This window comes from Gossypium hirsutum, chromosome A03 (assembly GCF_007990345.1).
Source record: "Gossypium hirsutum isolate 1008001.06 chromosome A03, Gossypium_hirsutum_v2.1, whole genome shotgun sequence".
Classification (NCBI taxonomy): domain Eukaryota; kingdom Viridiplantae; phylum Streptophyta; class Magnoliopsida; order Malvales; family Malvaceae; genus Gossypium; species Gossypium hirsutum.
Genome location: NC_053426.1, coordinates 4,261,918 through 4,286,429, shown reverse-complemented (window position 1 = coordinate 4,286,429; position 24,512 = coordinate 4,261,918). Strand labels below are relative to the sequence as shown.

At 34.8% G+C, this 24,512-nt stretch overlaps 2 protein-coding genes across 3 annotated transcripts; both read right to left on the bottom strand.

Annotated features, from left to right (window-relative positions):
* Nucleotides 1-1,465: 1,465 nt before the first annotated feature.
* LOC107963807 (E3 ubiquitin-protein ligase SIRP1) lies at nucleotides 1,466-3,617 on the bottom strand. Of its 2 annotated transcripts, none has more exons than XM_016900286.2 (2): nucleotides 3,441-3,617; nucleotides 1,466-2,867 (listed from the first exon to the last, which is right to left on the bottom strand). In XM_016900286.2, the coding sequence occupies exon 2, from the start codon at nucleotides 2,806-2,808 to the stop codon at nucleotides 1,714-1,716; it is 1,095 nt and encodes a 364-aa protein (XP_016755775.1). In that variant the 5' UTR covers nucleotides 2,809-2,867; nucleotides 3,441-3,617; the 3' UTR covers nucleotides 1,466-1,713. The 2 variants fall into 2 exon arrangements, with proteins under 2 accessions (XP_016755775.1, XP_016755774.1); XM_016900285.2 differs by having other exon boundaries at nucleotides 3,415-3,582.
* Nucleotides 3,618-18,700: 15,083 nt separating this feature from the next.
* LOC107963242 (uncharacterized) lies at nucleotides 18,701-23,585 on the bottom strand. The gene is made up of 5 exons (XM_016899808.2): nucleotides 23,534-23,585; nucleotides 23,348-23,451; nucleotides 22,966-23,046; nucleotides 22,349-22,876; nucleotides 18,701-22,042 (listed from the first exon to the last, which is right to left on the bottom strand). The coding sequence occupies exons 1-5, from the start codon at nucleotides 23,583-23,585 to the stop codon at nucleotides 21,986-21,988; spliced, it is 822 nt and encodes a 273-aa protein (XP_016755297.1). The 3' UTR covers nucleotides 18,701-21,985.
* Between the last annotated feature and the right edge of the window lie 927 nt (nucleotides 23,586-24,512).

The window sequence follows — 24,512 nt, the reverse complement described above, 5'->3', positions numbered from 1 at the left end:
TGTTAAATATAAAAGTAAAATGAATTATTATATTGAATTCAAAATTATTTAAAACTTAGAAATTTTAGAAAATTTAAAAATATTTAAATATGTCCACTCAATCCAAAGAATCTTAATCTAAAAGAATCTGAATTAAGAAAACTTAAACCTGAAAAACCCGAGTTTGAGAAAATTCAAATCCATACTTATGTGAGGAGAAAAAAATCCAAACTTGAGACATTCAGTCCGAGAAAAACCTGATCCAGGCTACTCGAACAGTTGGTTTACCCTCCTCTAGGTATCAGTTATTTCTATGGGAGGTTTTTACCTTCAACTTCTTATTGTGAAGACGAAGTTGTGTATCACTTGCATTCCCCTTTTTAGCTTGGTTTTGGGTCTCTCCTTTCTAGAAATCCATTCCTGGTTCTCCACGAACTTGGCATCCATGTTTTTCTTTTGTTCTTCCCACCCGAGGTATAGAATCATTGGCAATCTTCATCATCTCCATGTCCATATGTGATTGTAATGCCAACCATCAGTTTTCTCAGTTTATCTTGCAAAGAAAAAAGGAGAAATTTTGGATTTCATTCAACGTAATTCTTGCCGGTAGAATTGTAGTCAATACTATATCCTTAGGAGCTCATTCTCCCATCAATGTTATCCAACTTAACAGAATCATCCTATTCCTATAGCCGTATCACCTCATTCTCCCACAACTTCACTTTTAACTTTCATCACATTCTGATCAGTCAACCTCGTTGTAAGGTTTGCAGACAAGAGGATAGTTGAAACAATTTTTTGTCTCTTTGGTGTTTTGAAGTTTTTTCTTTTCCCTATTATTCAAGGACCTGAAACTTTATCAAGCTTGTTATAGAGAAGCTCATAACCCAAAATCCAACCCAACCTTGTGACCCATAACGCAATCTCGCAAGGTGAACACGATGGAATGCCTTGCAAGGCCAGCTCCTCGTGAGAGAGATATGCCAACACTCCTTGCAACCTTGCAAGGCGGGACACATGAACATGTACGATGATTTTTGGATACGAATCCTGTCGGAAAGATACGTCCAGCATACATGTCAAACCTAAAGGGGAGTACATGTCGTCCTGAGTTATATGCATGACACCTAATTACCCTCTAATATGTCACATCAAGTGATCAATGCCTTATAAATAAATAAGAATCAGTCCCTAAAGGAGGTAGAGAAAACAAATCTCAACAAAGCCTAAATTTTTAAATAAATAAATAAGTGAGATTAATTTTTTTTTAAAATTAAGAATGTAAGACTAAATGTGCAAAGAGTACAGAAACTTAAACAAAACTTGACCATTCTCTTAGCCAAAATGTCTCATCCAGGTGCCGACGAATTTAGTCGATACTAGATTCTAAAGTTATTCTTTCCCTTCCCCCTTCCCATTCCCACAAGCATCATTTACAACACAGATGAAACTTTCAACCAGCCCAAGCAAGCAAATAATAAATAAATAAAACAAATAGGATCACTCAAATTTATAGAAACAAAATTACATCATATGGCATAATTCAGGATTTCGTAAAAAGAATTGTTCAAGGGGCAAGAATCTACAAGAATACAGGGAAAAAAAAAACCAAAACACTTTTGCAAGATGGAAATTCAACTTAAACTAACTATTGTACATTATAGGGAAGGCAGAATGGAAAACTGAAGCATCAATCATATTGAACAATAAACAGGGTGCTAATACCAAACAAACTCAGTTCTCATTTGTTTGAGAAGCATTTCCGGATTGAGAGCTTGAAGCCGTCGAGGACGATGAATTCCCTCTGCCGGACTGTGATCCTGATGTGAACAAGCCATTGAATGGCCATGGAAATGAGAACCTTCTCCCACTTCTCCCATCCCCTTCACCCTCTCCTTCCCCACTACCACGTCCATGAACATTACTTTCACTTTCTCTTCTGTCGCTATTATTCCCAGGCCTCTCTGAATTGAGTTTCTGTCCAACAGCAGGTATTTGATATCTGCAAACTGGACAAGAACTATGGATCTCCAACCATGGCAATATACACCCACTATGAAACTTATGCTTACATGGCATTTCCCTTGCTTCACTACCAGCCTCGAAATCATCCATACACACACAACATTTCAAATTCTCCTCAATTTTCACGGTTGGCAAGGCCATGATTGCCTCTACTTGTGCTGGTGGTGTTCCATATCTTTCGGGATCATTTTGTGCCACTGCCAAATGCTGCAACAATATATCTAAACCAGGACCGATGAAATAATCACCTATAGAACCTATGCGGTCGGAGTTTCGGTTTTGACCACCCTGATTGGAATCATAAGAGCCCTGGACAATGATAGTCTGATTGAAAGGATTGATGAAAATTACTCCATCCCTGTCCCTATCCCTATCCCTATCCCTATCATTCTCAGAATTCTCGCCTTCAGATACCATTCTCTCTCTAACACCTTGAAGCAGCTGCACGATCGATGCAGAGTTCCTTCTTCTATTCCTAATGATGGATTCAAGTTCTCGGTCCAAGTCAGTATCGCCTCCATGGTGAGCTTCGCCATCAGAATTCTCAGCATCCTCTTCTTCAAACTCGATACGTCTAAGTCTTCTGCGGCGACAAGGATTACCCAGCATACCTAACAAGATGGGTGCCCATAGTGAGAGTGCTCGATCAGATTGGATATGGGAATCCATGTCTGGAGCACTGTCTGTCGTACCATTGCTCATTTCTTCAATAAACCCACCCCGACAAAATGGGCATTTAATCTCAGCTTCCATGATGGGAGTAACCACTTGAGAACACTGATAACACCAGTACCTTGCTGCCATTGCTTCCTCAAAAACCTGCTAGGCCTTTCCCTTTCCTATACTCCTATTTCATTAAGGTTCTGTCACAAAAAACAGCAAATAGCATCATCAAAACCAATTACAGTCAATTAAAATGGAAAGCGATCTGCCCAAAAAGATCATTTTATTTGGAACGATTTTGCAGATCTACATAAATAATTTTCCAGATAAAAAGTTCCAGCATATGATTTGAGGAAAAAAAAATCCTTAAGCTACACGCTTATGTAATTAGATCCAACTCCTAAACCCTTCAAAAATTCACTTCTTTCCCGTTTTCTTTTCTTTTTATCCTCAAAGAGACCATCCATACAAAATAAATCAAAAAAATTACAGATTCAGAAGAACCCCAAACTAAACAACTTACAGAATTCCAAGTCATGACAATAAAATCAGTAAAGGATATCTTAAAGAGCATACTCCCTGTTTTTTTGGGGGGGTGGATAAAAAATTGTTTACATGAGAAAGGGGCAACGTACAAGGATCTATGATTCTCAAACCAAACATGAATCTCCCCAGTAAAGATGAAAATCCAAATCAGTGCAATAATTATAATCAACAAAACAAAAGATTTCAGACACGGAAACATACCGCAGAGATGTTCCGATTTCTCTTACCTTGAATTACGACAGCAACACTTGAAGAAAAACAAGAAGAAAGAAGAAGAATGTATTGTGTCCAAACTCCAAACAAGAAATGAGATGAAATGGCTACAGTTGCACTTTTTCCTTTTATTATTGTAATAACATCATCCAAACGCGTTCTCTCTCTCTCTCTCTCTCCTCTATTATTTTTATTTTATTTTACCCAAATATTATTACTAATTAACTAATTCTCATTTTACCCAATTACCCTTTACTTACCTACTTGCATATATGAGAGAAAACCTTGACTTGACTTATTTTACCTAGTCATTAAAAATTTTTGTTAAATTTGCATTTCACATGTCAAATCAAACATCTTATATTTACATTAAATTTTTCATTATTATTATCTTTTTATCATTTCCTACAATCAATTTTTTTAAACAGTACTTTGATGGGGTTTAGGTAGGTTTAAGTATAATATTAGTATATTTTATATTTTTTTAAGTGTAATTTGGTTCGAAATATAGGTTTAAAATTTTATCCAACCCACTCATATTATTTTTAAATTTTTTAAAAAAAATTAGTTATATTATATTATTTTAATATATAATAATTTTATACAGTTTTTTTAATTATTGAAATTTTTTATATAATCATCTTAATATTATTTTAATATTTAAATGAGAGTAATATTATATAGTTAGTATAGGTTTATTATTTTAATATCTTCTAAATTACATAATATATAAAAATAACATAATATAAAGTATTATAAACTTAAAAATGAGTCAACCCAGGCTCGGGCCTTAAATGTTCAAACCCTAGTCGAACCCATATTTTAAACAAGTCTAATTTTTTTGCCCAAGCCCTCTTAAATTTCAGGCAAACTTTCAAACCTAGGCGAGTAGCTCAACCCATGAACGAGTATATTTACAAGTGTGTTGAATAATATATATATAGATATATATATATATAAAAATATAATTTGCTACCTAATTATTTAGTGATGATAAAAAAATATAACTATAAACTCGACACCTACATATACCAAGATTCCAATGATCACTTTTTAAGATTTCCTTATGGATAGAAATTTTGATATGATGGAATAAAAACTCTACTCTAATACGTGTCAAATTTAAATATTTTGTGACACTTATGAGTATTAACTTTAAATAGATTTTGTAGTTTCGTATAAGAAAGAAAAAGAAAAAATAAATATTCCTAAACAACTCTCTCAAAATCCTATTCCTAATCCTCAAAAAAGGCATTCAAACTACTTGCAAAGTTCCCACTACTTAGTCAATTAGCTAATTTTTTCTCTCCATAATTCATGAATTAGTGATATGAAAGTTGTCCTCAAAATATGTTATTAATTTTTATCAAATTTTGAAAATATATTTGTAAATTGTATTATTATGTATGGTTGTGATTATCGCAAGTTAATGTTAATTTTGTTGGATTATTTATTTGTAAGTATTATTACAATTATCAGAATTGTTTGCAATAAGCGAAATCTAATATTTAATAGTCTCAAAATGGCAGATCAATTCATAGCAAAATTCATTTGAATGGAAATATGATTTCGATTAATGATGTAATCATATTACAATTAGATACAATCTTTAACATGACATTTAAGAGTAATCCTTCATATCTTGAGAAAAATCAAGGCTAGAAGTATTGACTGTATATTCAATATGAAGTATAGATTTTTTTAGGTCCATGTTAAGAACTGGTACCCTTAGTGTAGTGATATTGTCAAATGTATTTGTAATTTCTTGAACACATTAGATTAATAAAATTTCATCATTCTCATTAATATCTTTTGTACGATGTCCTGAACGGTTTTTGCACGCAAAGCAAAATGTAAACAAATATTAGCTTATTGATTATCTAATGTTTAATTAATATTAAATTGCATTATGTAGTTGGATCATAATGCAAGAAGACAACTTATATTAGTAGATAATATAAACGGTTCATAGTTTAATCGAAATTGATCAAGTCGATTAAAAGCTACAACGTCGTCTATCAAGCCCAATGGGAGATACTGTTTTGGGTATTGGAGCTAATAACTCCCAGAAGAAAGAGGCATAAATGTGACTATTTGGACTGAAACTAGTACGTTGGGTGTACGATTTCTGCATAATACAACTTCACTGGCAATAATGGAATTCATAGCCCAATAAAGGGTAAATGATATCCTTTCATCAGCATTACATGAATGATTTATTTACTATTTGTTAATAATTGACTTTTTCATGAAGGAATATGTAATGGTTACAATGAGATAATGTAACACCCCAAACCCGACCCAGACGTTATGGCCGGATCCGACATGCCACATCGAAGCATTCAAAACATTTTCGATCCAGAAAGAAAACTTACTGAGTGTTTTAAAAGATAATTTCATTATAGGTTAAAGTGAATGGAAGCTGTGCACCAGGTAGGAAACCGGAAAAGAGGAGGTGAGTCCATTGGACTGCTTAAGTACCAAACTCCCTTCAGATCCAATCCTAGACATGCAAACCGCTATTGCCATACCTTAACATCATGTATATTTCTAGGAAACCGATTTGATTAAGTCCTTTTTAGGAAAAGTGATTAATTTTGGAAAATATCTTTATTGCGGAAGCTTTGCTTGTTTTCGTGTTATTTTGAAATCAATTCCTGTTTTTGAAAACGCGCCCTAAAGCTATCTAATTTCAACATTTAAAATATCAATATTACCTATATTAATAAAACATATAAAAACCATCAAAAATAAATAAGCGGCCTTATTACATTTAAAAGCCCAAAACCTCAAACGTAATTAAAAGGATGTCCAGTTCACCAGAAGAAAATCAAACTTTCAGAACGGGTGGTCACTCCGAATTCCCTCACAGCTTCAAGCCCACTATGGTTGGGGATTTCCTACGTGGATGAAAATAAAAGGGGTGAGTTTGGGGAAACTCAGTGTGTAAGGAAAACCCATTCAAAGCCCAAGTCAGCTCAAGCCTATTGGGCCTAAGCCCATTCAGGTAACAGTGGTACTGGACCAGAGCCCTTTTCAGATTACAATAAACTGGACCTTAGCCCATTATTCAGATAACAGTATGGCCCATAGGCTCATTTCAAAATACATGCAACATCAATAACATATGCAAGCCCATTTGGGGAGACTACTCAACCCACCAACCACTACACTCCACCCGTACCAGCCATACACTCCATGTGGAGATAGCTCAACCCACCCAGCCCAACACTCCACAGTTGCAGCATTGCTGCTCAGTTAACAGTAAATTGAGGCAAAGGCTCCAGTACGTGGACAAGCCACTTTCAGTACTTCCTCCGTCAATATCCCAATCCCATGCATCAGATAATAACAACATGGCATGCAGTAAATAACAACAGTCAAACATGCATTTAAGTCAATTTAACCCTAGGGGTATTTCGGTAATTTATCTCCTAGGGGTAAAACTGTAAATTTTCTATTTTTAAAGGTATTTCAGTAATTTATCTATTTTAAGGTTTTTCATGCATATTCCTACCTTTCACGTACTACAGAATCACGTACCGAGGGTTCTTACTGAATTGGGCCCATTGGCCCATCATTCCAATTTTGGCCCATTAAGCCCAAAAATATCGAGAGCACAGAAATCATGCACTTTGCAGTCCAAACATTACAGCTTACCAAAAACATTAATCGATTTACCTCACGAGCATTCGCACACTCGCAAATCTACAAAATACCGATTTTCGGTATTTCGGCTTTTCGACTTTTGCCGATCTAGACTAAGAAAGAGGGTGTTAGTTACACACCTGTTTGCGACGATATGCTGACGAAATCCACACACGAACCGCCTACAATTGGATTACTAACACGTTAATCTAACTATTCAAATACAAACTACGTATTAACCCCTTACAATATTCGGCCAACCACACCTACAGATCATAGTAAGCTTATAAGAAAACAATAAGCAACTCATTAACAACTTTTTGTCAATGTTTACCACATAATCATAATTTCACTGCAAGCTGTCTTCCTGAGCAACAGTCACTAAATCATTTATAACTGGAGTTAAGAAACTCCAAATCAAGTTCCGTTAATTTTCCTTGAAAATAGACTCATATATCTTTTATCCATAAAATTTTCAGAATTTTTGGTTTAGCCAATCAATACCAGATTTTTCTCAAAGTTTCCCATGTTTCACTGTTTGACTAATCTGACCACTCTTCATTACGAATCAAATTTCTCATTGTAAAGAATTCAAAATATGTTCTTGTTTATTCCATTTGAAACTAGACTCATTAAGCTTTAATTACATAATTTATGCAGCTTCTAACTCATCTCCCACAATTTATGGTGATTTTCCAAAGTTACGTTACTGCTGCTGTCCCAAGCAGATTTATTACCAAATCACTCTTTCACACCTAACTTGCATGCTTGTTATTTAAACATGTATATCACCAATCAATCATCACATATCTATGATTTTACTTAAGTATAATCTCCATTTCATCATTTTAAAGCACAACATGTTAGCTGATTTTTCCCTTTAACATCTAAGGCACATGCATGCTCATTTGTTTGGCTCAACTTCACCTATCTTCCATTTTTCATCAAAAGAACATGAAACAACAACCATTTCCTTCATTTTAATTCACGACTAAATGCTCACAACACAACTAAAAACCAAAATATGCTTCAAGAGTTAAGGTAGAATCAAGAAGAACTCATGAACATCAAGATAGAAGCAAACTACCATGAACTTACCTTCAATTTTCTTCCCCAAGTGACCGAACATTCAAGAGCTTTCTCCTCTCCTTTTCTCTTCTCTAACTTTAGGCTATGATGAACAAAGATAGACAAAACTTTGTTTTTTTCACCCCTTTTTCTTTTAATAAAATTTCATATTTCATCCATTTAATTCTTTAATACAAAAGACATGAAATGCCCATCACGGAACATTTACCTAAACCATTATCATGGAACATTTACCTAACCCATTATCATGGAATATTTACCTAATCCATTACCATGGAACATTTACCTAACCAATTATCATGGAATATTTACCTAATCCATTTATCATGGAACATTTACCTAACTCATTATCAATTTGTACCATGAATTATGGATATCAAGTGCTCATATTGTCTACAACAACATGATGGCTAGCCACTTCATGTAAAATGGGAGGTTTGTCATGCAAATCCTCCTATTTTGCACTCCTATTTATTTGGCCATTTCAATTTAGCCTATAGCATTTTCAAACATTTTCACATAGGTCCTATTTCATAATTTCACTTACAAATGACAAAATCAAAGCATGAAATTTTTCCAACATTCACAGAATTCCCGAAAATTGGGGCGTTACAACTCTACCCTCCTTAAAGAAATTTCGTCCTCTAAATTTACCTGATCCAACTAGTTGAGGGTATTGTTGACGCATAGTCTCTTCTGCTTCCCAAGTAGCTTATTCCCTTCCATGATTACGCCAAAGTACTTTCACTAACGGGACAGATTTCTTTCTGAGAACCTTAACATCTCGAGCCAATATTTGCACAGGCTCCTCCTCAAAGGTCAAATCAGTCTAAACTTCAATTTTTGCAACTGGCAGGACATGAGCAGGGTCAGCACGATAACGCCTTAACATGGAGACATGAAAAACATCGTGAATCCTGTCTAACTCTGGAGGCAATTCCAACTGATAAGCCACTAGGCCTACTCGCTTCGAAACCCGATAAGGCCCAATAAACCGTGGACTCAACTTGCCCTTCTTACCGAACCTTAATATCTTCTTCCAAGGAGAAACCTTTAAGAAGACCATATCACCTATTGAGTACTCAATCTCTTTACGCTTCAAATCTGCATACGACTTTTGCCTATCAGATGCTTCTTTTAACCGGTCCTTAATTATTCTGAACTTATCTTCAGTATCAGCTACCAACTCTGGTCCAAGAATTTGTCGCTCTCCTAGTTCGGTCCAACAACTAGGTGTACGACACCTTCGTCCATACAGTGCTTCATACGGTGCCATTCGAATACTCGTCTGGTAATTGTTATTGTACGCAAATTCTTCCAACGGCAAGTAATCTTCCCAACTACCTCAAAAGTCAATCACGCATCCCCTCAACATGTCCTCCAGAATCTGAATAACCCTCTCTGACTAACCATCAGTTTGGGGATGAAAAGCCGTACTAAAATTCAATCGCGTCCCCAACGCCTCATGCAACCTTTGCCAAAACCGAAATGTAAATATGGGATCCCGATCAGAAATAATTGAAACTAGGACTCCATGAAGTCGTACAATCTCTGCCACATACAACTTGGCTAACTTTTGAAGTGAAAAGTCAGTACGAACAGGTATGAAATGGGTTGATTTGGTCAACCTATCCACAATCACCCACACGAGTCTTTCTTTGATGGTGTCAAAGGCAGCCCACTCACAAAGTCCATGGTTACCCTCTCCCACTTCCAAAGTGGTATCTTCACTGACTGTAACAGTCCAGAGGGTAATTGAAGCTCAGCTTTCACTTGCTAGCATGTCAGACATTTCCCTACAAACTCCGTTACTTCTCGTTTAAGTCCAGGCCACCAGTACAATTCTCGTAAGTCGTGATACAACTTGTTCCCTCCTGGGTGCATGGCACAAAGTCCTCCATGAGCTTCCTTCAATATTGTCTGCCTCAAATCAGAGTCCTTCGGAACACAAATTCTTCCTCGAAAACACAGAACTCCTTCGCCATTTAACCCAAACTCAGAAGTTTCCCCTTTCCTTAACTTGTTGAAAACGAGCGACCAAAGACTCATCGTTCAACTGCTTTTCCTTAATCTGATCCACCCAGGTTGGCCTTACTTGCAATTCAGCCAACAAACTGCCATCATCATACAGACTCAAACGAGCAAACATTGTTCTCAGATCAGATACGGTTCTATGACTTAAAGCATCGACTACCACATTAGCATTGCCTGGTGATACTCGATCGAACAGTCATAATCCTTAAGCAACTCAATCCATCTCCTTTGCCTAAGGTTTAGCTCCTTCTGAGTTAACAAATACTTAAGACTCTTGTGGTCTGTGTATATAATACACATTTCTCCGTACAAGTAATGTCCCCAAATCTTAAGTGCAAATATCACTGCTGCCAACTCTAAATCATGAGTCGAATAGTTCCCTTCGTGAGGTTTAAGCTGTCGTGATGCATATGCAACCACCTTACCCTCCTGCATTAACACACAGCCCAAATCCACGTGTGATGCGTCACTGTACACAGTAAAATCCTTCCCAGACTCCGGCTGAATCAACACAGGTGCTTCAGTCAGAACTTTCTTCAACTTCTCAAAAGCTTCCTGCTGCTTCTCAGTCCATACAAACGGTACTCCTTTCCTTATGAGTTTTGTCAGAGGTGCTGCCATCACAGAAAAACCTTCCACAAACCTTCTGTAGTATCCTGTCAACCCTAGGAAACTTCAAATTTCCGACACCGTCCTAGGTGGCTTCCACTCCAAAATTGTTTTAATCTTTCGAGGGTCCACCTCCCTTCGGCAGAGACCACATGTCCTAAGAAGGTTACCTCCCTCAACCAAAATTCACACTTGCTGAACTTCACAAAGAGTTCCTTCTCCCTTAACACTCGCAGCACTATACGGAGATGCTCATCATGTTTTGCTTCAATTTCAGAATATACCAGGATATCATCAATGAAGACGACTACGAATCGATCCAAGAATGGTTACAACACCCGATTCATCAAATCCATAAATGCTGCAGGAGCGTTCGTCAGTCCAAATGGCATAACCAAAAACTCGTAATGACCATACCGAGTCCTGAATGCCGTCTTATGGATATCCGCCTCCTTGACCCTTAACTGATGATATCCAAATCGGAGGTCGATCTTAAAAAATACAGAAGCTCCTCTAAGCTGGTCGAACAGATCATCAATCCTTAGCAGTGGATACTTATTCTTAATCGTCAGTTTGTTCAACTGGCGATAATCAATGCACATCCGCATCGTACCATCCTTCTTTTTCACGAATAGCACTGGTGCTCCCTATGGAAACACGCTTGGCCTAATGAAGCCCCTATCCAACAACTCTTAAATTTGAGCCTTTAACTCCACTAACTCTCTCGGTGCCATCCTATACGGTGCGATGGACACGGGCGCCGTTCCAAGCAACAAATCTATTCCAAACTCAACTTCTCGGTTCGGAGGCAATCTTGGAAGCTCCTCCGAAAAAACATCTTGGAACTCCTTTACAGTCTTAACCTTATCCACTGTCAATCCCTCCTCTTCTGACTAACTTACAAATGCCAAATAGGTCTCACAACCTTTCTGACTCCACTTTTCGGTTCTTAAAGCCGACACTATATTGGACAAATAATCCATTCGCTCACCTATCACCATAACCTCCTCATCCTTTGTGGTCCTTAACACCATTCGTTTAGCAGCACAATCCAGAGTCGCCCTATGCTTAACAAGCCAGTCCATTCCTAGAATGAGGTTAAACTTTCCGAACGGTAACTCTATCAGATCTCCAGGGAAAACTTTGCCTTGAGTTTCTAAGGGTACATCCCTATATAGTTTGTCTACCCTAATCGAGTAACCCAAAGGACTTAGTACAGATACCCCACTCACAATCTCCTCAGAGCAGTCCAAGTTGTCCATAATCTGTTCTGTGGCCTCCAACCAATATTTCGCCATATTCGGGGCTATACCAGACACGCCCTTAAAGATCTCCGCTCCGTTAGCTCGAAGTCGTTCAGAAATAGATCCCCAAACTCAATTGCCCGTACTTACCCCGACAACCCTTTCCAGAACACGAAGCATTGCCTGTGACAGGGCATCATCCTCAGCACCGCGGTCATGAGACTCTACCTCTGTTGCCGGTAGTACTGGTGCATCCACCGCCGGCATATGTCCCGAAGACGAAGATCTCGCTCGAGCACTTCCTCGGCCCCGTCCACGGCCTCTTCCACGAACGGCTCTTGTACTCATATCGTATTATCTTGATTACAAATTTTTATGCATCAATTAATATTCCAGTGTTTATTACAGATGTTTTATGAATCAGACAGTAGTTCAGAGTTTGTTTTTGCAGAATCGAAGTCTAGCTACAGTTTCAGTCTCTCATCAGATTTTCCTATGGTTTCAGTATCATCCTATCTAGAGTATCTTAATAGGGTTTCAGTACAGACAGATAATTCAGAAAATATTCAGAAAAGTTCAGAGTAATACTTACAGGCTTAGGTCGGAGATTCGGAATGCCACATTCTAAAGATCTAAATTTTGAAAATCGTATTTTTCGCAAAAAAAAAAAATTGTTTTTGAAAATCTTTGTTTTTTTGTAAACCCATTCCACAGACGAGTTGTTGCAACCTAGGCTCTGATACCACTAAATGTAACACCCCAAACCTGGCCCAGACGTTATGGTCGGATCTGACATGCCACATCGAAGTATTCAAAACATTTTCGATCCAGAAAGAAAACTTACTGAGTGTTTTAAAAGATAATTTCATTATAGGTTAAAGTGAATGGAAGCTGTGCACCAGGTAGGAAATCGGAAAAGAGGAGGTGAGTCCATTGGACTGCTTAAGTACCAAACTCCCTTCAGATCCAATCCTAGACATGCAAACCGCCATTGCCATACCTTAACGTCATGTATATTTCTAGGAAACCGATTTGATTAAGTCCTTTTTAGAAAAAGTGATTAATTTTGGAAAATATCTTCATTGCGGAAGCTTTGCTTGTTTTCGTGTTATTTTGAAATCAATTCCTGTTTTTGAAAACGCGCCCTAAAGCTATCTAATTTCAACATTTAAAATATAAATATTACCTATATTAATAAAACATATAAAAACCATCAAAAATAAATAAGCGGCCTTATTACATTTAAAAGCACAAAACCTCAAACGTAATTAAAAGGATGTCCAGTTCACCAGAAGAAAATCAAACTTTCAGAACGGGTGGTCACTCCGAATTCCCTCACAGCTCCAAGCCCACTATGGTTGGGGATTTCCTACGTGGATGAAAATAAAAGGGGTGAGTTTGGGGAAACTCAGTGTGTAAGGAAAACCCATTCAAAGCCCAAGTCAGCTCAAGCCTATTGGGCCTAAGCCCATTCAGGTAACAGTGGTACTGGACCAGAGCCCTTTTCAGATTACAATAAACTGGGCCTTAGCCCCTTATTCAGATAATAGTATGGCCCATAGGCCCATTTCATAATACATGCAACATCAATAACATATGCAAACCCATTTGGAGAGACTACTCAACCCACCAACCACTACACTCCACCCGTACCAGCCATACACTCCATGTGGGGATAGCTCAACCCACCCAGCCCAACACTCCACAGTTGCAGCATTGCTGCTCAGTTAACAGTAAATTGAGGTAAAGGCTCCAGTACGTGGACAAGCCACTTTCAGTACTTCCTCCGTCAATATCCCAATCCCATGCATCAGATAATAACAACATGGCATGCAGTAAATAACAACAGTCAAACATGCATTTAAGTCAATTTAACCATAGGGGTATTTCGATAATTTATTTCCTAGGGGTAAAACTATAAATTTTCCATTTTTAAATGTATTTCAGTAATTTATCTATTTTAGGGTTTTTCATGCATATTCCTACCTTTCACGTACTATAGAATCACGTACCGAGGGTTCTTACAGAATTGGGCCCATTGGTCCATCATTCCAATTTTGGCCCATTAAGCCCAAAAATATCGAGGGCACAGAAATCATGCACTTTGCAGTCCAAACATTGCAGCTTACCAAAAACATTAATCGATTTACCTCACGAGCATTCGCACACTCGCAAATCTACAAAATACCGATTTTCGGTATTTCGGCTTTTCGACTTTTGCCGATCTAGACTAAGAAAGAGGGTGTTAGTTACACACCTGTTTGCGACGATATGCTGACGAAATCCACACACGAACCGCCTACAATTGGATTTCTAACACGTTAATCTAACTATTCAAATACAAACTACGTATTAACCCCTTACAATATTCGGCCAACCACACCTACAGATCATAGTAAGCTTATAAGAAAACAATAAGCAACTCATTAACAAATTTTTGTCAATGTTTACCACATAATCATAATTTCACTGCAAGCTGTCTTCCTGAGCAATAGTCACTAAATCATTTATAACTGGAGCTACGAAACTCCAAATCAAGTTTCGTTAATTTTCCTTGAAAATAGACTCATATATCTTCTATCCATAAAATTTTCAGAATTTTTGGTTTAGCCAATCAATACCAGATTTTTCTCAAAGTTTCCCATGTTTCACTGTTTGACTAATCTGACCACTTTTCATTACGAATCAAATTTCTCATTGTAAAGAATTCAAAATATGTTCTCGTTTATTCCATTTGAAACTAGACTCATTAAGCTTTAATTACATAATTTATGCAGCTTCTAACTCATCTCCCACAATTTATGGTGATTTTCCAAAGTCACGTTACTGCTGCTGTCCCAAGCAGATTTATTACCAAATCACTCTTTCACACCTAACTTGTATGCTTGTTATTTAAACATGTATATCACCAATCAATCATCACATATCTATGATTTTACTTAAATATAATCTCCATTTCATCATTTTAAAGCACAACATGTTAGCTGATTTTTCCCTTTAACATCTAAGGCACATGCATGCTCATTTGTTTGGCTCAACTTCACCTATCTTCCATTTTTCATCAAAAGAACATGAAACAACAACCATTTCCTTTATTTTAATTCATGACTAAATGCTCACAACACAACTAAAAACCAAAATATGCTTCAAGAGTTAAGGTAGAATCAAGAAGAACTCATGAACATCAAGATAGAAGCAAACTACCATGAACTTACCTTCAATTTTCTTCCCCAAGTGACCGAACATTCAAGAGCTTTCTCCTCTCCTTTTCTCTTCTCTAACTTTAGGCTATGATGAACAAAGATGAACAAAACTTTGTTCTTTTCACCCCTTTTTCTTTTAAAAAAATTTCATATTTCATCCATTTAATTCTTTAATACAAAAGACATGAAATGCCCATCATGGAACATTTACCTAAACCATTATCATGGAACATTTACCTAAGCCATTATCATGGAACATTTACCTAACCCATTATCATGAAATATTTACCTAATCAATTATCATGGAACATTTACCTAACCCATTATCATGGAATATTTACCTAATCCATTATCATGGAACATTTACCTAACCCATTATCAATTTGTACCATGAATTATGGATATCAAGTGCTCATATTGTCTAAAACAACATGATGGCTAGCCACTTCATGTAAAATGGGAGGTTTGTCATGCAAATCCTCCTATTTTGCACTCCTATTTATTTGGCCATTTCAATTTAGCCTATAGCATTTTCAAACATTTCCACATAGATCCTATTTCATAATTTCACTCACAAATGATAAAATCAAAGCATGAAATTTTGCCAACATTCACAGAATTCCCGAAAATTGGGGCATTACAGATAAAATAGGATTATATTGTGTGAACGATTTTAACTCAAAGAGATTAAATATATCATATAAATTTAACAAATATATGACAAAATCATTAGACGAGCATTTGATAAATAGTTTTCGTAATGATATATAATAAGGGATAGTTCAATATGATACTTTAGTGGAATGACTCAATGACTAAATAATGTTGCAATTAGTAGATGAAGAATCGGAACTTAATTACAAATTATTTGAGCCCTAATTATATATATGTCTAATTGGTCCCTCCGCTTGCTTGGTACAAGTCTAAACGGTTTGTAATAAAATCAACATTAATAAATGAAAGAAATGAATTAGAAAAATAGATCGCATGTATTAGTATCCACAATGGATGCATTTTCTCAATGTATGTAAAAGATGTCTTAGAGATTAAATTAATTTCTTATAAATATTATTTAATTGATTACAATCAAATAATTGTAGCTTGGAATGGAAATTAAATGAAGTAGTCATTGCGGTCTTAGCGAACAAGTTAGTTAAATTCATTTATTCATAGATTCTAATACAGTAAAGTCATCATGATTTTAGTTAAATTAGAATTGGGTTGATAAAATAATTTAATTAGAAAATTAATTGAATTTATTTTAATTCATTAAATAAATAATATTTTCTTGAGAATAGAAAATTAGTTATTGGGTCGGTAAAATTATATGAGTTTGTTTAAAAATCGAAAAACATATATAATTAATACTAGTAAAAAAATAGGTCCAAAGGCCCATCTACATAGTAAGGAACGACAATCCCAGTGTTCATAAAGAGTTATTGTCGCCCCATATTATCCCAATTAGGGTTTACATGTATTTTTATATTAAAATAATATTAGTTATTTACCTCTAGTTCAATTGAGACTTGTATTTTTCTCTATATATAGAGATCATTGGGTAAGTCAAACACACACCACTTAACGTGAATATTATGTCAAAATCTAGTGTGATTTATTTTCTAAAATAAATACTATAATTTGAGAGAGTTCATCTTTCAATTTCTAGCTTTTGAGAAATTAATATTCCACATAATATTAATATTTTTTTTCATTTTGTGCGATTGGTTCATTAAATTAGAGTCTACACTTTAAGCATACCAAAGTTCAATATTAGTGAAGAAAATTGTTTTGGTCAAAAGATGCGAAACAAATAGACTGTCTAATTCAAACCACATGTACTAATTTGATTAGGATTTATTGCTATAAAAAAAACTACAACCGCTTGATTTTAGAAAAATTTTAATTTTTCACTGTGCAACAAAATTTATTTTTAAATCGAATTTTTCCAACAATCTAGTAGAAGAGGGTGTAAATGTTAGATTATGTGCTCTTAGTGCAGTGATTTCATCATTATGCATGTAATTCTGTGAATAGGTTGATTAAATAAAATTTCATAATTAAATTATTACATTTTTACATGTTTGTCTTGAATGATTTTTGCATTACAATAAAAAATGAATAAATAAATATTGTTTCATTGATTACTTAAGATTTAACTAATATTAAGTTACATCATATGAAGGATTATGGTCCAGAAAAGACAAATTATATTAGTATGTAATCTAAATAAGTTTGTAGTTCAAGGAATTAAAATGAGAAATTGATTCATGAAATTATTATGTTGCCTATTAATTCTAATTGGGGAAATACATTATCTTAGGAATTAGAACGATTTACTCTATTACCTAAATTGGCAATACAATTAACAAAACAAAGTAAAATTTATTCTAAATCTATGGTTTTATCTTTTTTTATATATTTTTTAATAATTCTGAAACTCCAAAATCTAAATGGGAGTTTAATTTTCTAATAATTATTAATATTTTTATAACTTATATATTCTTTTTATACTTTTGCAATAATTAAAATGAATTTTGGCATTCATTTGCTTTGAATCATCTGAATTTAGACAATCATTTGTCTAGTTTCATTCTAGATGTACATTTTTATTAAATTTTTACAAATTATTAATATTTTTTTATTTTTTTACAAATTTACAATTTTACACTCATCGTGAATGATTATGGACAAATGGGTTCATTCTAAATCTATGTATTTTATTAATTTTAAATTATTTTTTGTTTTTTCTTCTTTTTGCTGACGTGGTTGTTTGCCATATCAGCACACTTAACAATCAAACTGGTTAATTGACAATTTTCATTAGCGAGAGAACCTAGTTGATTTTTTTATCATCGAGGGTTCAATAAGATGAAACATTTTTTGAAGAGCATAATTGATTTTTTTTTTCTACCCTTAAACCTTTATTAACAAGTTATATAGATATAGATTGATGGTAAAAATACCATGAAAGCCTTTGTACTAGGAGTCAAATTATATTTTATCCACTCTACTCAAATGATGAACAAATTAATCTCTATACATTAAATTCAAAACCAAATTAGTACTATTAAAAATATCATTTATTTATACTTTAAAAAATAATAGTTGTACACCAAAATGAGGAGGTACATGACACATCACTTCTAACTATTTGCTTATTCTTAATTTACTCATTTTTGTGTGAAGTATATTCATAAATGACATTAGCAAAATGAAATGAATTCTACTTTTGTTGCTAAACGCATTGATTGGGACGCTATACCCTCCATTAGTCATGAAGATTTGAGTCCATCCATAGTTAATTTACTTAAAATAAAATATTTTGGACGAGAAAATTCCACAATGGATCGACTCAAATCTTATCAGAAAACAACTCAGAAGTCTAGTTTTTGTAAATTCCTTGGTAGAAAAATAATTTCTTTATCTTTCATAATACGGAAAAGAAAATGAGAAAAAATCATTCCATTAATCACCGGTAAAAAACCTCTCACAAATCTGTCAAAATGGGAATTTAAAAAAGAAAAGACAGAATGGCGCAGTATTGTTCTGCATTTCTAAAGGATTTTCCAAAACCTACTCTTTAACGCACTGAACCGGACTCTTCATTCCAACTAAACCTAGAGACATCTCAAGGGCATCCATCATACGGCATCTCAAATCTCAATGTTAAGCCCTGGCAACAAGTCAATGCAAAACAGCACAATGGTAGATGTTACCACCTACCATGCCCATGTGCTAGGCTTGGTTTCTAATCTAGACCTTAGAGATAAGAAAGTTACTATGGCTCACTATAAACATACAAATTTGGAACTGCTTCTTAATTTGCAAAATCCCTCTTTTACTTTATTCTATTACTTACAAGATAAACTGATGATTGTCTTGTCTAACTCAGAGCTGCAGCTACATCCTGGGAAAAGAATCACTACGCAGGAAGTTGTACAAATCCCACTCCCACCCATATCTTGGGCTGCCGAATAAATTTAAGAAGCCTCAAGACATATATAAGCGGTAATACTAAGCTGTGTTTTTCAAATATGTGCTTGAATTCGGACAATATGAAGTACTTTTGGATCATTCTCCACCTGTAACTATTGAGTTTGGTAAAGGCGCCAAACAAAGTGATGGACTGGCAAAACTTGAAAGTATTGTAACCAATAAATTAGCAGCACAAGCTCGCATTATATACTGTTGTATAGACCACTTGACATAAAAAAGAACCACACTAATGCAAAAAAGACAGTGTTGCCAAATCCATGGGACAAGGTACACAAACAGTAAACAACAAATTTAACCAAACATGGGACAAGACAACACATAGAATGCTGCCAATTCCAGTAAGAAAAAGACAAGAAAAGCAGCAAAAATACTGCATTACAAACTTATAAGACCGCTACATTTTTAACAGTTAACAAACTTGTATCATTTATTTCAATATATCTTTCCAAATGATTTTTTCAATCTTCAAATAGGAATGAAGAAATATTCCAGACTGGTTCTAACCATTTGATTTCGAATTCTTTGGTTTTTCTTAATGCATGATAGAAATGTGCTAATTGAGGGATTAAACTACTATAAGGTTTTGTGTTGTCAATTTACTATGAATGTTATTGTATATAATTTAGGAATTTAAGATTGTTTCATCTAACTTTTAAAATAACAATGCCTCGTTTGGTTACAGCATAATAACATTAGGAAATAGCTTATTCATTACATATGTATTACAATAGTTAGTATAAATTTAAACTTGAAATTAGAAAGATGAGTAAAAGCTCTCGTAAAAAATAAGACCTCTTCAAAATAAGTGAATTTTTCCTTTTCTTTACGAAAAATAAGCCATGAGAGTGGCTAAATATTACCAATTGAATTAGTTTCTTGTTAACTCATATCCTAACACGTGTAAAAAACAGTACACCTACCAAACATAGCATTACTATTTTGCTTATCTACCAAGCATAAAGGCTTTATGATCCTATATTTTATCTTCCGTCAGTTCTATTGTCTTTGAATCTAGGGCTTAACTTATAACTACCATGTAGTTTTAGATTAAATAGCTTAGGCTTAACATAAACCTATCATCGAAAACTTTCCCTCATTGTTGCTCTTATGATTGGATGATGCAAACTGCAAAGTTTTAGATGTGAAGCTTAGAGATATTTTCATAAGCCCTCATCACCTAGCAGTTCTTCATCATTTGCAATTTCCATATACCTTTTTAGACTATTTAGGGTATTTTATACCAGTTGTATTTTGCTAGGCTTTCAAATGTTAGGCTTTAGTTTAACATAAAATTATCATCAGAAGTTTTCCAGCATTACTGCCATTATTATCCAATATCAAACAGCCTTTCGTGTGACTTTTAACAAGCCCAAGGTCTGAAGCTAACTTCTCCATTCTTACTCATTCAACATTCTTTTCCAATAACGGGTGCATTTGGATATTACAAAGTAATTAGATGAAAGTGTAATTACTAATATAGTAATTACACCCTCTTGTAATTACAAAAATTCTAGTTCCCTAGAAGTGTTTGATATAGTAGGCCAAAATGTATAGAAAATTATCTCCTGTTTAATATATATATTTTAGATTTTTCTAAATAAGATTAGTAAAATAACATGATTATATTTAAAAAATAAAATAAATATCCTACAATTAAAATACTATTATTATGGTATAAAAAATAACTTTTAAACTTAAATCATGTATTCACATGTTTGGAAAGCCATAAAGGAACTGCATTTGAGTATATTATATATAACAACTCATGTAATTACTCCAGTACTCACCCTCCCTCTAAGAATTGGAGTGCTCCAATTACGCTAAATTCAATGAGACCTACTAATTACATTGGTTACCAAATATAGTGTGATTACAAGCAATTACACCCAAATCCAATTACTAAGTGGCTTTCCAAATAAGTCCTAAAAAATCCAAAAAGCTACTGACCTAGCTATCACAACAAGAAGCACAATAGCAACAATTTTAACTCTTTCCGCTATTCTATAATGTAATTTGTGATAGCACATAAGGCCTGGAATGATAATTTATTAAACAAGCCACGGCAAGATCCAAAGAGTGACTGTATTAGGAACTGCATGAATAAACTAGACAAAGAGGATGAAACTGAGAGGAATGGAAAAGCACACTCCACCCAATCACCAGAGTAACTTGATGCTGATGGTACTCAGAAGAAAATCTTATCAGATTAAAATTAACATTCAAAGTCAAAAGTTCTATAACATGGCAGCAACCAGTGGATTCTTATCAGAAATTGGCCAGAACCTTTAATATTTCCTTTACATTGTTGTGCTAAATAAAATGTAATTCTGTTTTCAAGCTAACAATTAAGAGGGGTAATGTCAATAACTTTCAACAATCAAACCAAATAAGCAGAAAGCTTTCAAGAAATAAGATGTCAATCTTCATACTTACGACACTTGGTCGACAAGAAAGTACATAACTAATCTTACCGAAAAAGATTGTATGACAATTTCAAACAGTGAAATCACTCCTAGATAGTATTACCATCAAAATTTAAATCTACATTGAAGTTAGAGACAGACTTATTTCTAATTTGAGCTATCTGTAAGAGTGTATGAATCTATGCAGAAGGATGAATAGGCTGCTAAAAGAAAAACAGTAAAGCACAGCTCTAATGAGTTACAATGTCAACTGAAACTCTAAGGGGAAGTAAGATGCTTAGGCAGAAAGAGTCCTAACAGGCTATGGCTTTAGCTAAGAAACTTCAGCACCAGCAGTGGATCCAGTTCTGCTAACAGCATTATTTTGACCCTATAAAATGGAGAAAGAAAATTTTAAAGAGATAGAGAACCATCAAGTAGTTTTGACTCTTTGTTCTCTTTTCTAAGAACTCAGATACCCAATATTCATATTGGGCCTCGACTATTCTAGAGTCAAGCCAAGTTGGATCCCAAACTAGGGAAATTTTCAGGGCAGTTATTTTTCTGGTTCAAAAGACTCGAAAATAAGACCTTGCTTAGGAGCACCAAACTCCTTACCCCTAGGTCAACAGCGGTTGGTGAACCAGTTTTGACTTGTGATAACAAGAAACATAAAAAGAAGAGTAAGGGGTTATACCAGAAATGAATGTCTACTGGGTTGCTGACGGTCTTCAAAAAGGGAAGAGTAATAAGCAGGATCGTAAATGGAAGCTCCTAAAGCGTCATCAGAGTCATTGTGAGAGCACTGTCTGGAATTGGGTAGGGTTGCATGGCTCAGAAAACTAGTTCTCAAATCGAAATCAGGGTCTAGAGGATTGGCACCACTGTTTACATATGAAATTCCCAGTCTATATATTTGAATCCATAAGAAGGACGAGCAGAATCTAACGCAAAACCCCACGATCTCCATGGCAAGCGTTAATCTGAGGGAGAAGGTGAACAACATTCCATTACGCTCGCTGGACATGTTCCAAATATCGTGGGAAAAGAGGATGAACCACGAAATGTCAAGCAGAATGGCGCAGAAGAGCAAAACGGCGTAGGTTCGACCTAAGCTCTGACTGCTGCTCTCGATGGCAACCAAAGCGAACAATGCGATCCCCAAATTGATGAGCGACACACCGTTGTATAATGCGCCGAGGGATCCGATCAAGGAGCAACCGATCTGATGAATCAAATAACAGCTTTTACAAAAGCACAAAGAAACCCTAGATTTGTTTTGCTTTTAATCTCAAAAGGAAGAAGGTAATTTACTTGGATGTAAATAAGGACGACGGCCAGATTCTGGAGCCTATCATAATCGCGAAGACAAGCGTGAATCCCATCTCTCACATTCTGAGAGCAAAAACAAACCATCATCTGTTGCGGTTCATCCAATTTTGATTGCTTCTTCAAAGCAATCTAATCATAACCAACTCCAACTCCAACTCCAACTCCAACTCCAACTCCAACTCTTCTGTTTCTTTCCTTTCTGTGTATTTGGCTTAGGCCGCACTTCATTCAAGAAATGCAACAACCAAAGTACCAAATATTCTCAAAATCATCAATCAAATGATCCTTGTAATGTTCAAAATTAAATTAATCCTTTTCTAAAATAAATAAATAAACAAATAAATAAAGGGCCACGAACACCAACCTCTTGTCTTCTCTCCTTTTTATTTGCTCTTTTCTCAAACAAACTTTTCCCCCTTCCTCTTCCTCTTTCTCTTCCTACTCTCTCTTTTTTCCTTCTTTTTCTTTCTTATTTTTTGTAATGTATGGTATGCCACTATGCTCTGATTTCGGTTGAGCATTGGTTAGGACTCTGTCAACTAGGTCCAACTGCCCAATGCATAAAGTCCAAACTGCCCCAAGTCCAATCCAATCATCCCCATAATCAATTCCATTAAAATACATATTTCATTCTTTAAAATATTTTTTTATTTTAATTTATCGGAAAGGGGATCTGCACCGGTTTCGGTTGTATAGGTCGATTCACATTGTTTCAGTACTAAAGCAGAATAAACGACAACTTTTTTCATACTAGCGAAAAATTCAATCTATACTACTCGCACTAGCTCATTTACGTTAATTTCAGTCACACGTGTCAAAACATGTTGCACCAGTCGAGGAAAGGATATCCTAAGACAAATAAATTTGTCTCTAACACAAATGACCCTTGTCATAAGCGTTACATATCATTAATCCCTTTGAGATAAATTTATTTTTTCAATATGATCATTTTATTTCATTTCATGAAAAGTTAATTGCTAATACGTAATAATTAAATCATTTATCACTAAGATAAATAACCCATGGTCATATTACTTTTCATCTATTATGTAATATTGATGAAAAAATATCATTTATCTTTTCTCGAACTATGAATTCCGTTGTTATCGAATGATACTACATCATGTAGAAGTCACATACCTAAGGCACTAGCTTTCAGTTTTTTATCTATTTGATCTTGAGTTTTCATTTATATCAAAGTATATAAGTTAAGCATACGTAGTCCATAATTCACTTAAGATTAAGTTATATCACACTAAACGAATCTACAATATATTCTATTTGTGTCATGTTTAATGTACTATCAATCCCATTAGTCACATCTATATATTTATATTCTAAAAATCATTTATTTCGATACCCAAAATAATATATCTCTTCAATTAAATTTGATAGACAACATATTAATCTTTTAATTAATTTACTCAATTCTAATTAGAATATAAACTGATTTGTTGAACAAAAGAAATTTTTTCCAATGTCGTGTTGACCTCTGTAAAAACCCAGCTTACTCCCTGTTGAACTCGAGG